The 12,500-nt window shown below is 35.5% G+C and overlaps 1 protein-coding gene across 4 annotated transcripts in view; it reads left to right on the plus strand.

Annotated features, from left to right (window-relative positions):
* The window catches only part of LOC106884050 (filamin-A), a 37,008-nt gene that overhangs the window by 8,121 nt on the left and 16,387 nt on the right, over positions 1 to 12,500 (plus strand). For 2 of the 4 annotated variants that reach the window (XM_089366540.1, XM_089366541.1), the window contains exons 2-7: positions 3,565 to 3,758; positions 8,473 to 8,608; positions 9,569 to 9,859; positions 10,610 to 10,730; positions 11,626 to 11,757; positions 12,053 to 12,226. In XM_089366540.1, the coding sequence (XP_089222666.1) occupies positions 8,540 to 8,608; positions 9,569 to 9,859; positions 10,610 to 10,730; positions 11,626 to 11,757; positions 12,053 to 12,226 (787 nt within the window). In that variant the 5' untranslated portion in view covers positions 3,565 to 3,758; positions 8,473 to 8,539. The remainder of the gene's footprint in view (positions 1 to 3,564; positions 3,759 to 8,472; positions 8,609 to 9,568; positions 9,860 to 10,609; positions 10,731 to 11,625; positions 11,758 to 12,052; positions 12,227 to 12,500) is intronic. The other 2 variants (XM_089366539.1, XM_089366538.1) reach the window with 1 other exon arrangement.

Here is a 12,500-nt window from a genome sequence, read left to right on the forward strand (position 1 = left end):
TATATATATATATATATATATACATACTTTAATATATACATGTATATGGTGGTTAAACTTGTAATCTTGTAGATAGATAGAGAGAGAGAGAGAGATAGGCTGATAGATAGATAGAGAGAGAGAGAGAGAGAGAGAGAGAGAGAGAGAGAGAAAGAGAGAGAGAGAGAGAGAGAGAGAGATGGATGGATTGATGGATAGATAGATAGATAGATAGATAGACACACACACATAACATGCTCACATGTTCCAGACACCATATTCTCTGACAGAAAGAATGTTTATTGGTGCAATAAATCTACTGATCTTTTTTGTTTTTGGGGTTTTTTTTTTTACTTTTGGGAAAATACATTGAACTTGCATATTGATAGAAAGTGGGCGATGGGTATTTTCTCACGCAACCCTGAAATATCAAAAGTAATAATAACGATGATAATAATAATTATTATGATGATGATGATGATGGTGATGACGATGATCATCATGATGATCATCATCATGGTGGTGGTGGTGGTGGTGGTTGTGGTGGTGGTGGTTGTGGTGGTGGTGGTTGTGGTGGTGGTGGTTGTGGTGGTGGTGGTTGTGGTGGTGGTGGTGGTGGTGGTGTTGTTGTTGTTGTTGGTGGTGGTGGAGGCGGTTGTAGTGGAGGTGGTGATGATGATGGTGATGATGATGATCATCATTTCTCTTATTGGGGACAGTACAAAGAGGTAATGCAGGCTAGTGGGGTGGAGAGGAGGTCGATCGAGTAAAATTTCTGGTAAAAATCAATAAAAAAAACAATAAATAAGAATAAAATATGAACCAGAACCCCTCCACCCCCCCACACGCCACACAAAATAGAATAACAAAATCTCCTAGAGTAATTCGGGGTACTCCATACTATACCCGAGGGTTATATGGATGTATCAAAGGCAGGCGTACCCTGACAAAGCTTCGTTTTGCCCGTTTGCGGTATTCAGCGTGTACCTCATTAAAGGATACCCGTTCTTGCCTCACTGAAGGGAAGCCCGGTCACCCCCCCCCCCCATCTAATAATGGATTCTAATATAGGTACAAGACTAGGTTTCGAGGGAAGGGAGTTAGTCGAGAACATCAACCCCAGTACTTGACTGGTATTTTATTTTATCGACCACCGAAAGGATGAAAACCAAAACTGACTATGCCAAGATTTGAACTCGTAATGCTTTGCCCAATTCCAGATGCTCTACTGATTCTGCCTTCTTCGTGTTGTGATAGTGTTTTCAAATTTTGACACAGGACTAGCAATTTTAAGGGGTTAGAGAGGTAAGTCCATTACATTAACCTTGACCCGCAAGAGGTACTTATTTTAGCCCGAAAGGATTAAAGGCAAATTTGAACTCCAGCTCACCTTTTAAGACTTCAAAATATTAGCAAGGGACAATAATGAACTGGAAAAGTTATTAAGAATTGTTCATGAATTCGGTCTTTAGACTTTGGAATTAGAGAAATGAGCCAAAGAGGTTGCAAGAAGACATATTAAATAAGATACTGAAAACAGTGGAACCAGAAAATTGGACCAGAACCAAGTTTAGAAATACTGGAGATTAGATGGAACTGAGTTACAACACAGAGAAACGAAGAATAAATTTAAGAAAGAGTATTAGAGAAGAATTAGTCTAAGATTAAAAACCGAACTCAATAACAGGCATAAATACATTCGTCATGCAGGGTGTACACAACGATTTCATCATAAATTGTATTATATGAATAGAAGATCTTAGAAAAACTAGGAAGTTACTAACAGCGTTCGTAAACCGGTAACATACGATATGAGAGAAGTAACTTTGGAAATATATTTCTGCCACCAGGGTTAAAATCAGAAAAATATGGCATCCAGATAATAATTATAGTTTAATTTTTTATCATATTTTTTGGTGCTTATACAAAAATGACGAAATGAATATTAATTTTCGAAAGAAAATATATTTATTACTTTTAACTTAAGCAAAATATAAAAAGAAACAATGACTCATTTGCATACCCCACCCCGACCCCGTAACTATTCTCCTCCCTCTCCTTCTCTGTTTCCACGATTCTCTCTCTCTCTCTCTCTCTCTCTCTCTCTCTCTCTCTCTCTCTGTAGCTTTCTTTAAGTGTTCTCTATTTACATAACAATCATTATACACACACACACATGCGTACATACATACAAATATGTATACAACCATTAGCATTCATTACATACATACAGAGATACATACATACATACATACATACATAAATGGCGATTGCACCGTCTTCACAAATAATCGTCGCCTCCTTTTTGCTTTCTCGTTGGCAATGTCATTTCTGACCTTCCACGCATGACCGCTCGCATGACAATTCAGTCCCATTGCAAATCTGCATAGTTTAAAAGCATAGGTGACAGACAAAAGTTGTATGTTATTGTCCACTTCCAACCGGTTACATCTGCACGCTTCATGGCTCTTCCATCGACACTGGGCTTTCGGGAGATGGAATGACAAATGAAGTCAGCATAAAGAGACATCTGTACGTCATTGGATTATGGCGATAAACACTTGTACACCACGAGTGCCACCAAGCATTTCGTCCGACGGGCTAACGATTCTGCCAGCTCGCCGCTCTATGTATATAGGTATATGTGTATATAGATATGTAGGTATATGTGTATATAGATATATGTATATACGCATGTGTGTATACACACATACATATATGTATTAACATACACATCTACCCACATATACAATAAAATCCATACTTGTTGACTTACATACGAGTCTAGAGACAAACGTACATACAAACACACATACATGCGTATATACATGCATATACAAACACAAACACACATGCGTGTATGGGGAGTGGCGGCGTGCACACATGCATATATATACATAAATGACTTCTTAATTGATGATGTTTAAATTCCAATGAAATAACTTTGTTCCTGCGTTAGAAACCTGCTCCTCCTCTGTTGCTGAGAAAGTTGACAAATAAAAGCAAAACATCATGCATTTATGTAAATATAAATAATACAAACACATATACAATGTACGTATATATATATATATATATATATATATATATATATATATATATATACACATACACACGCACACACACATTTTCCTTATGGGTTAAGGTTACCATAGGTTTCATGTTAAGGGAAGTCCCTCAACAATTATTACTGTTATTGTTCTGCGTGGTCATTTCTTGTGAGTGAGAGAACATATAATATTTCCATATAATTCATTCTTTTTTTTCATTTTTGGTATCCGTGTAGCAGAACATAACATTATTTCACTCTTATCGGAGCTTATCGATAAAACGTAACCTGGCATCGTGAAACTAGTTGGTCTATGTTCATTTAAAACATGTAGGAACTATATACGCTCGATTTCTTTTTCTTCTGTTTTTTTCTTCTTTCATACTCTCTTAACAGTGAAGAAAAGGAGAGAAGAGATAGAGGCGAGGCAATGAAATCCTCAGAGTTATACATACATACATACATATATATATATATATATATATATATATATATATATATATATATTCTTTTATTCTCTTATTCTTTTATTTGAGGTTCACAATTACAACCAACTTCACTTCTGCCTCTGAGAATCTAATTTGTGTAATAACCTACTCGGTTTGTGGACATAACTATATAGGATAGACGATTTCTACATTGAGACGGAGAAACACTCTACATAAAGAGCAGATCCGGTTCCCGCAATACAGAAAGATTTCTTTAAGTGAATACATAGAAAGATGTGCAGGTAACCAAATTTCGCGGTTTTCCTCTTCCACCAGTGCAAATATACAATTTCTATACAAGAATGTTGATATAAAGAAAATTTTTTCATCGAAAAATACGGAACGCGTCTAAATATGGACCCATAACCAACTTTGATCTCTCTACACATATTTTAATTCACGATTACATACCCATCACTGTACATATTTCTCCCCACTACTCTTGCTTTTGAATTTTTCTGTATATTCCCCCCCACCAAAACATGAACAACTATCACTCCTTTCCACAATAATAACGATCACCAATTACCTCCCCTTACTTTTTGAATCATTAATTCATAAACTCCTCCACACACAACATAGACAAAAGACTTTTTCTTAAGAAAATACGTAATTAAAATAATTTTAATGTCCAGTTTTATGCTGATGAGATTTTTACTCAAAATACTTCCATAATATGAATTTTTATAAATTTGTTATTGGTTTAGGGTCTGCATCGAAACAATTGTAGGGTTTATTAATATTTATATAATAATAATATAATATTATGTTAATAAATTAACATGTGCCAGTTTAAACTCTCCATTTTCCTTTTATTACTTTTGTATATTGTATATATACCCATTTGTATTGTGGAAAATATTTTAAAAATTTTATTAGCTATTAAACCAGTTAAACCACTGAAAATCCGATGTTTCCATCCCTATAAGAGAAGTTTGTTTCCTTGTATTGGATTACATAATACATACATACATACATACATACATATATATATATATATATATATATATATATATATATATATATATATATATATATATATATATATATATATATATATATACGTACACACACGCGTGTACATATACATATGTACACACACTCCTACACAAACATCGAAACACACAAACACACCTCTTCAAAAGCTGTGATTGTAAAGTAAAGTGTGGAGTGGGGGGCAGTTTCTCTTGTTTTATAATCTCTAATTAATATTTAATCAGTGTAACGATGTAGTATGTCACTGTGACACCCAGGTTCCCACCTACGGTAAATGTAAGACCATTGTAGTTTCCTTGCCCTTCCTTGACCAGGAAGTTTTCTTCTTCCAAAATAAACCCACGAACGTAAAAAAAAAACTGCTGAGACGATTTTCTTGATATCGTCTCAGAAGAAATTTTTCTTTCAAACAACCTTTCTTTGTCGAATTATTTAGTCATCGATGTTGTTGTGCTTGCTGTTGTTTCTTCCTATTCCTGTAATTGTTGTTGTTGTTATGGTGGTGGTAGATGTGGTGGTGTTTGTGGTGGTGGTGGTGCGTGTTGCTTTTGTTCGAAGACGGATTTTATGTCTTACCAGATGATAGTAAGTGCATGATACTGACGAAGCCCAAAGAGACGGAAATGCGCGTCTAGCATTCTCACTGCTGCAAATAGACGAATTTTGCCTGCTACCGATATATATATATATATATATATCGGTATTATCGGTATGTAATTTTGTACATACTCACACACACATACATGCATACATACATACAAACTTACATACACACACATATATATACATACATACAAAGACATATACATACATTACACACACACCCACACACACATGCACACACACATACAGAGACAGTCGCCCTGGCAAATACCATGATTAACACTCCCGCTAACATCATCAACAGTACCACCGCCCTCACCAGCAACATCACCATCATTACCGCCATTGCCATCACCGCCACTACCTTTACAACTACCAACATTAACACCACCAACACCATCACCCCTACCACCACCACTACCAGTCTCAAATACCCTACAAAGGTCATAGGTGTTGCCCTACCCAATCTGATATAAAGCCACAACAAAAAAAGAAAGAAAGAAAGAAAAGAATAATAAAATAAGATAATTCTCTGTTTTCATTGAAATTTGTGGGGAAAGTGAAGACCAAGTAATTTTAAGTGGAGTTTCAATGAAAACACAACAAAACAGGAGAAAATGCAATAAAACAAGCCTAAAAAGCATCAACATAAAAGAAACAGTTTTGAAAGATGGCTGCAAATGTCGTCTGACCAGTTCTCAGAAATATTTGTAAAGAATATAGGTTGTTTGTAATGAGTTAATGAATAAATAATAGATTAACGGAGTTAATTTAGCTTTTAAATTTCACTGAATAGAAATTACTGGCACAGAATCCAACTAAATTTGCATAAGATCGAATTAATATCGAATTAAAAGTAAATTAATTATTTCAGAGTAAGTTGGAGATGAATGGCGTTCGCATGAGGTTGGGCATATAATTTAGCTTCTGGTTGATTAGTCGGGGAAACAGACGCATATACATGCGTGAGTACGTCATACATATGTGATGTCATGTGATGTTTGTGTGTGTATGTATGTGTGTATGTATGTGTGTGTGTGTGTGTGTGTGTGTGTGTGTGCGGGGGGGAGGCGTGTATGTAAGTGTGTAAGTATGTATTTCTGTGTGTGAATGTCTGCGTATGTGCATACATATACACACACATGCACGTATCTGAAACGGAAATATATATATACATACATACATGTCATGCATGCGTACGTACATACATACATACATACATACATACATACACACTCGCATCAAAATAGCCAAGTGCCAACGTAACAAGCATGATTTGTTTGGTATAGAAATTCTATTTCTATCCATGACGTTATCAAGTAGTAATGCTGACTCTACGACTTTTTCTGTTTTTCCTGTGTCTTCTGTGAAACATGCCTCACTCGATTATATGAGCAGGAAAATAATAAGTGGACATGTATGGGATCTAAATATTCTGGCTGGTTTGTGATATTCGCTCTCTATTTCAAAGAGAAAACACGCACAGAGAGCATATTTATACTGTTATAAATGTGCATCTCTTTTCATTATTTACAATCTCTGTAATTCTCTGCAAATCATTCATTGAAACCCAGAAAATCCTAGCAAGTTCAAGGTAAAAGATATGCACTGCATGACATTTCGCCTTGGTTATTAATATCAAGACAAAAACATAAAGACAAAAGCCGTAGTAGTTAATACTTCTGTCAGCTGACCTTTTTTCTCTTTTATCTGTTATTTATTAAGAACCGGTTGATAAATATGTCGTCTGTTATCCACGTGGCAGATGACACATGTAACGTTCCCTGTACCCAGTGGCGGTACAGTATCATCAGGCTAGTTGCCGGATGAAAAGCCCGTAGTGGACAGATATCAACATTTTAACGCTAACACCACCACCATCACCTACACAATCAACTCCACTACTACCATCGCCATCATCATCATCATCACCACCACCACCACCACCACCACCACCACCACCACTACCAAACCACAACGTTGTCATTGACCAATATATAAAAAGCTGTTTCACCAGATTTCAAAGATGTCACATTGTCAATTTGACATTAACAGATGTCGTTTGACATTTGAATGAAATATGTCACGTATCTTTAGAAGCATCCTTTATTGTATTATATATATATATATATATACATATACCCAGCCATATGTGTGTGTGTGTATATATATATATATGGGAGAATATACAAATAATAACAACAGACGAGGACAGGTGGTGTAAATAACAAAAGTATATATTAGTATGACGCTCGGGAATATATATATATATTTATGTGGAGAATGGAGCAACAAATACAAGAAGAAGCAGTTCTGTTGGGCTAGTTAGCCGTTGTTTTATTGTGTGGAGGTTATGTAATGAGTCATTGTGGAGGTTGAGGTTATGTAGTGAGTCATTGTGAATGTTATGTAATAGTCATTTACGTACGTTTCAATCTAGCCAATGGTTTGGCAGATCTCATCAGAATGTTGAGGAGTATGCTGAGAGTATGTTGAGGCAACCCTATCATTTACCGATATATATATATATATATATGTATATATATATATATATATATATATATATATATATATATATATATATATATATATATATATATATATATATATATATATACATATACCCATATACATATATACATATACATATATATATATATATATATATATATATATATATATATATATATATATATATATATATATATATACATATACCCAGACAGACAGAGAGTTTTCTAATTTTGGTTGAAGGCCAGCAATTTCGAGAGGCGGAGGCAAGTCGATTGCCTCTACAAACTAAAAATTTGGTTTAAACTTAAGAAACAATTGCACTTTTTATGTACGGTATAAATGTCATATCTAACTGGTTCATCGGTATTGAGTTCTCTCTCCTTAAAGACTATAAATTCAGTCACTGCATATGTATGTGTGTGTGTATGAAAAAGTAAAAAGTGGAAAATGTACAATTTCTATCATATTGTAATTAATCAAATTATTACAAAATACATTATTTCATACCGGTTTCATTTCTAATAAAAGATAATCATCCAACTACGAATGCTTAATGCCTGACCTTCAGCATTCATCTAAAATATGCCTTGTATGTATGCATGCATGTATGTATGAATGTATGCATGTATATATGCATGTATGCATGCATGTATCCGTACATATATATGTACACATATGTTCATATATATATATATATATATATATATATATATATATATGTACACACACATACACACGCACAAACACATACACATATGTGTGTATATATATATATATATATATATATATATATATATATATATATAAACTGATTTATTTGGCATATGCTGTTTTTGTTTTAAGGTCAAGAACTTGGAAGTAAGACAGAAGCGTAAACTCCGAGGCAGTGACCAGACCAAACTAATCCACAATGTTCTCATCATCACAATCATCACATTATGTCAAATCGAGCAAAGTGATTTCCTATGAAACGCAGAAGGTACGTATGACGTCATTCATCTACTAAACCGATCTCATTGCCAACAACAAGAATTACAATCAGCATGAATAAACTAGATTAAATGAACGACAATTATTCAATTTTCCCCCTCTTTTCCTCGCCTCCCTTTTTCTCTTAAACAACCTTTATACCTTTCCTCCTTTCTTTCTCTCTTACTCGCTCTTCTTCTATCTTCTGCATACAAATCATTATTAACCTTCGCCTGTCCAAAGTATTTTCATAAATTTGTCATAAACGTCCATGTCTGTTTTCAGATTTTTAGTGAACCCCTTGTTTCACACGTTCTGAGTAATATAAAGCTATCCTTTCAGAAGTTCTAAGATAGTTTGGTGGTTGAAAAAATGTGAATGTCTATCGTATATGATGCATGGATGCAAGAAAAACATGTCAAGTGTATCACATGTGATTCACACGACAGATAAAGGATTAAGCCTCGTCTACTGATTTTATCTTGCGCATGCCCAACCGGGTATTGACAACTCACTAAAAAATTACAGAAATTAACGAACAATCATACGATCCCATATGATTGATCATATGACCGAGTTGACAACTTTGCTGCTTCAAACGAAAGAATGCCATAAAATAACTTCCTTTGGCACGTACACACACACACACACACACACACACACACACACACACACATACACACACATTAGGTAAAGCTTCTGTACGAATTATGTTATTTCTTGTTGTGTGCACGCGAAAAATTACAGCTCAAATCCAATTGAAATGACCTTTTTCTATTTTGTAATTTGTGTTTGTGGTGTTTAAAAACCTGATCTCCGACATAAAACTTTTTTTTCTGATTAATTCTTTTACTACGATTGGAAGAGAGTTCAATGAAAAAATAATCAGTTTTAGAACAATAATATAACTATACATAAACGTATAAACGTATTTAAACACATGTGCATATTTTTGCTCATATTTTCACAGGTGAATCGGGCCCGAAGTCATGTGACCACCAGTCACGTGGACTTGTCTAGAAACTACAATGACCAACTGGCTGATCGAATGTTCTACAGTACAACGGCGATCGATAGCAATGGATTGGTCGACTCATCATCCACTCGGTATTCTGGTTCCTCCAGTTTCGTCCCCTATAACAACACCCGCCATTCCAGCAGCAATACGTCTTCTGAAGGAAGCATCAGAGAATTTGTTATCAACCCTGACCCTTTGGACCAAGAAGGGACCTATTCGGTTGGAATCATCTTTGATCGCACTGTAAGTTCCACCAGTCATCATTGCGATCCCACCTCCCCCCTCTATCATTTCTGTTTGCTTCTTATGTTCTTAAGTCTATAATAAATACCAAACTCTTGAATAGACCTGTTGCTTTGTTTCAGGTTAACCTTTCTTTCTGATTAATTCTTTTACTACGGTTAATTTGATCAATAAACCCTTCAAGGCAGTGCCCCAGCATGGCCGAAATCTAATGAATAAAACAAATAAAAGAATAAAAGAACAGTACAATTTTATATTGACTAATATAAAATTAAACCAATTAAAGATAAATTTGCTTCGCGGCAAGATTGTTTCAGGTTGTTAATTATCGTCTTTCCTGGAGCATCTTGTTTTTGTTAGAGAGCGTATTTCGTAAGACGTCCAAACATTTTCATATCTGCCTCTCTACATCTCTGTATCTGTTTCCGTATATCTCCGTATATCCCCGTTAATGTAAGATTCATAAATACAAAGAACTTGGCTTCCCAGATAAATACGCTGGCATACCATCTAATGTAGTCCTTCCTTTCTAAAATGGTAACATGTAACTGCACCGGTTTACTCAGCTGATGATGCCTTACTATATATGTGTGTACGAATGTGTGTGTGCATGTGTGTGTGTGTGTGTATGTGTGTGTCAAGCGGTCTACTCTATTCCCATTTCAATCACTCTACCGTTCTGCCTTATTTCTCCCCACTCCATCTCTCCAGCCCCCTTTTCTATTCTACCTCGCATCGTTCTGTCGACAGGTGAACGACTACATCAAAGACAAGAGCTGTGTCACAGTGGAAGCCAGGTCGCCGTCTGGTCGGTTGATAACCTTCAGCGGAGAGACCAACTACACGGCGAGGTTCGATGCTTCTGAAATCGGTAAGACACGAAACGCTAGTCAAACTCTTATTCTGCCAACAAGGAGTAGTCTAACATGTCTAGATATGCAAGTATATGCATGTGAATATATACATAAAGCAAAACATACAAATTGACACGCATACACACATACATACGTACATACATACATACATACATACATACATACATACATACATACATACAAACAAACATACCCTGTTGTTGATGTTGAAATTCCAGTGAAGGAGACTTCGATATAGGCTAGAATTCTTTTCTTTCTCTATTGGCAAGAAATCTTGAAATAAAACTAAACAATGACATACATACATACACACGCATACATATATACATACAAACATACACGCTCACAAACATATACACACATACGCATATACATGCAAAAACACGCACGCACATATGCACACACACATACATATATGTAAACACAATGCAAGCAAAAATATCGTTTTTCATCACGTGATCACCTTTTGCCCTCCATGAGTTATCTTCATCATGAGGACACCTCTCTTCTCGTGTAGCCATCTTTCATCTCAAGTGCACATCATCCGTCCGTCACATTATTATCTCCCCCCTCATTATGCAATCATCTTTCCATTCATGGTAGAATGACTTAAAATACCATTAATCTCAACAGTTCTCTTTAATCTTCACTCAAATTCAAACAGCCACAAAATCTATTTACATTCGCAACTAATTCTAACTCATCCCAAAACTCCGTTCTTAAAGACATTTGTTCCAAGTGAGGAATTTATTTTAGTCTGCGATACATTCCAAAATTTCGAAATGTTAATGTTCAAGACCAAAGTTGCATAATTTGCTTCTGTTGTGATATAAATATTAAATGTTGATTTTCTGACCACGCTCGGGTATTTTTCTGAAAACATATTTACAGGGAGATGGAGCGTGAAAATATTGTACAATGGCCATTGTGTGGAGAGCGGTGATATTTACGTGTGTGACCCTTGTAAAGTCCGTGTGAAAGGACCAACTCACGGCACTGTGGGTGAAATGGTCAGATACAGAGGTGAGTAATATGTTTTTAAATTGGCAAAAACATTAATTTAAGAACAGAAAAGACTCGAATTCAGTGAGGTTTGAGAGCTCACGGACAAACAAACAAACAAACACGACTGAAAACAATACCTCCGCCTTCGCTAAGGCGGAGGTAATAATAATAATAATAATAATTCTATGGTAGAATGTTTATAATGGGCCATAGATGAAGGATATTATAAAGATGAATCAGAAAACGACGAGTCGTTTAGCCATTTGCTATTTTTCAATCACGAATTCATTCGTTGTCTCTTTCCTTCTCACAGTGAACTCGTTGGAAGCTGGACCTGGAGATATAAACATCGAAGTGTTTCTCGGGGAGAAGAAAATAGCAGCTGACGTAGAGCGTATGAAGAAACAAGTTGTGAAGGCAGATTTTATACCCCGGGTGCCCGGCACATATCGAGTCAAGGTGAAATATAATGGGGTGGAAATCAAAGGTAAGATATTTTCAGAAAACGTCACAGATGACAATGCGCATGTGAGCATATTCCTGTTTGCGAATGTGTGTGTATGTCTAAGCGTTTAACTATATGTATACATATATAGATACACATACATACATACATATATACATACATACATACATACGTATCGTCTATGTATCTTTAATTTGTACTGATGTGACTCAGTCAAGTCGAAACTGTTCTGTTACAAATACTCTTCCTTGCCCATTAGAGAAAGAGTAGATATATGTGTTTACACACACACACA

Source organism: Octopus bimaculoides, chromosome 19, assembly GCF_046866305.1.
Source record: "Octopus bimaculoides isolate indiv1 chromosome 19, ASM4686630v1, whole genome shotgun sequence".
NCBI classification, from domain to species: Eukaryota; Metazoa; Mollusca; class Cephalopoda; order Octopoda; family Octopodidae; genus Octopus; species Octopus bimaculoides.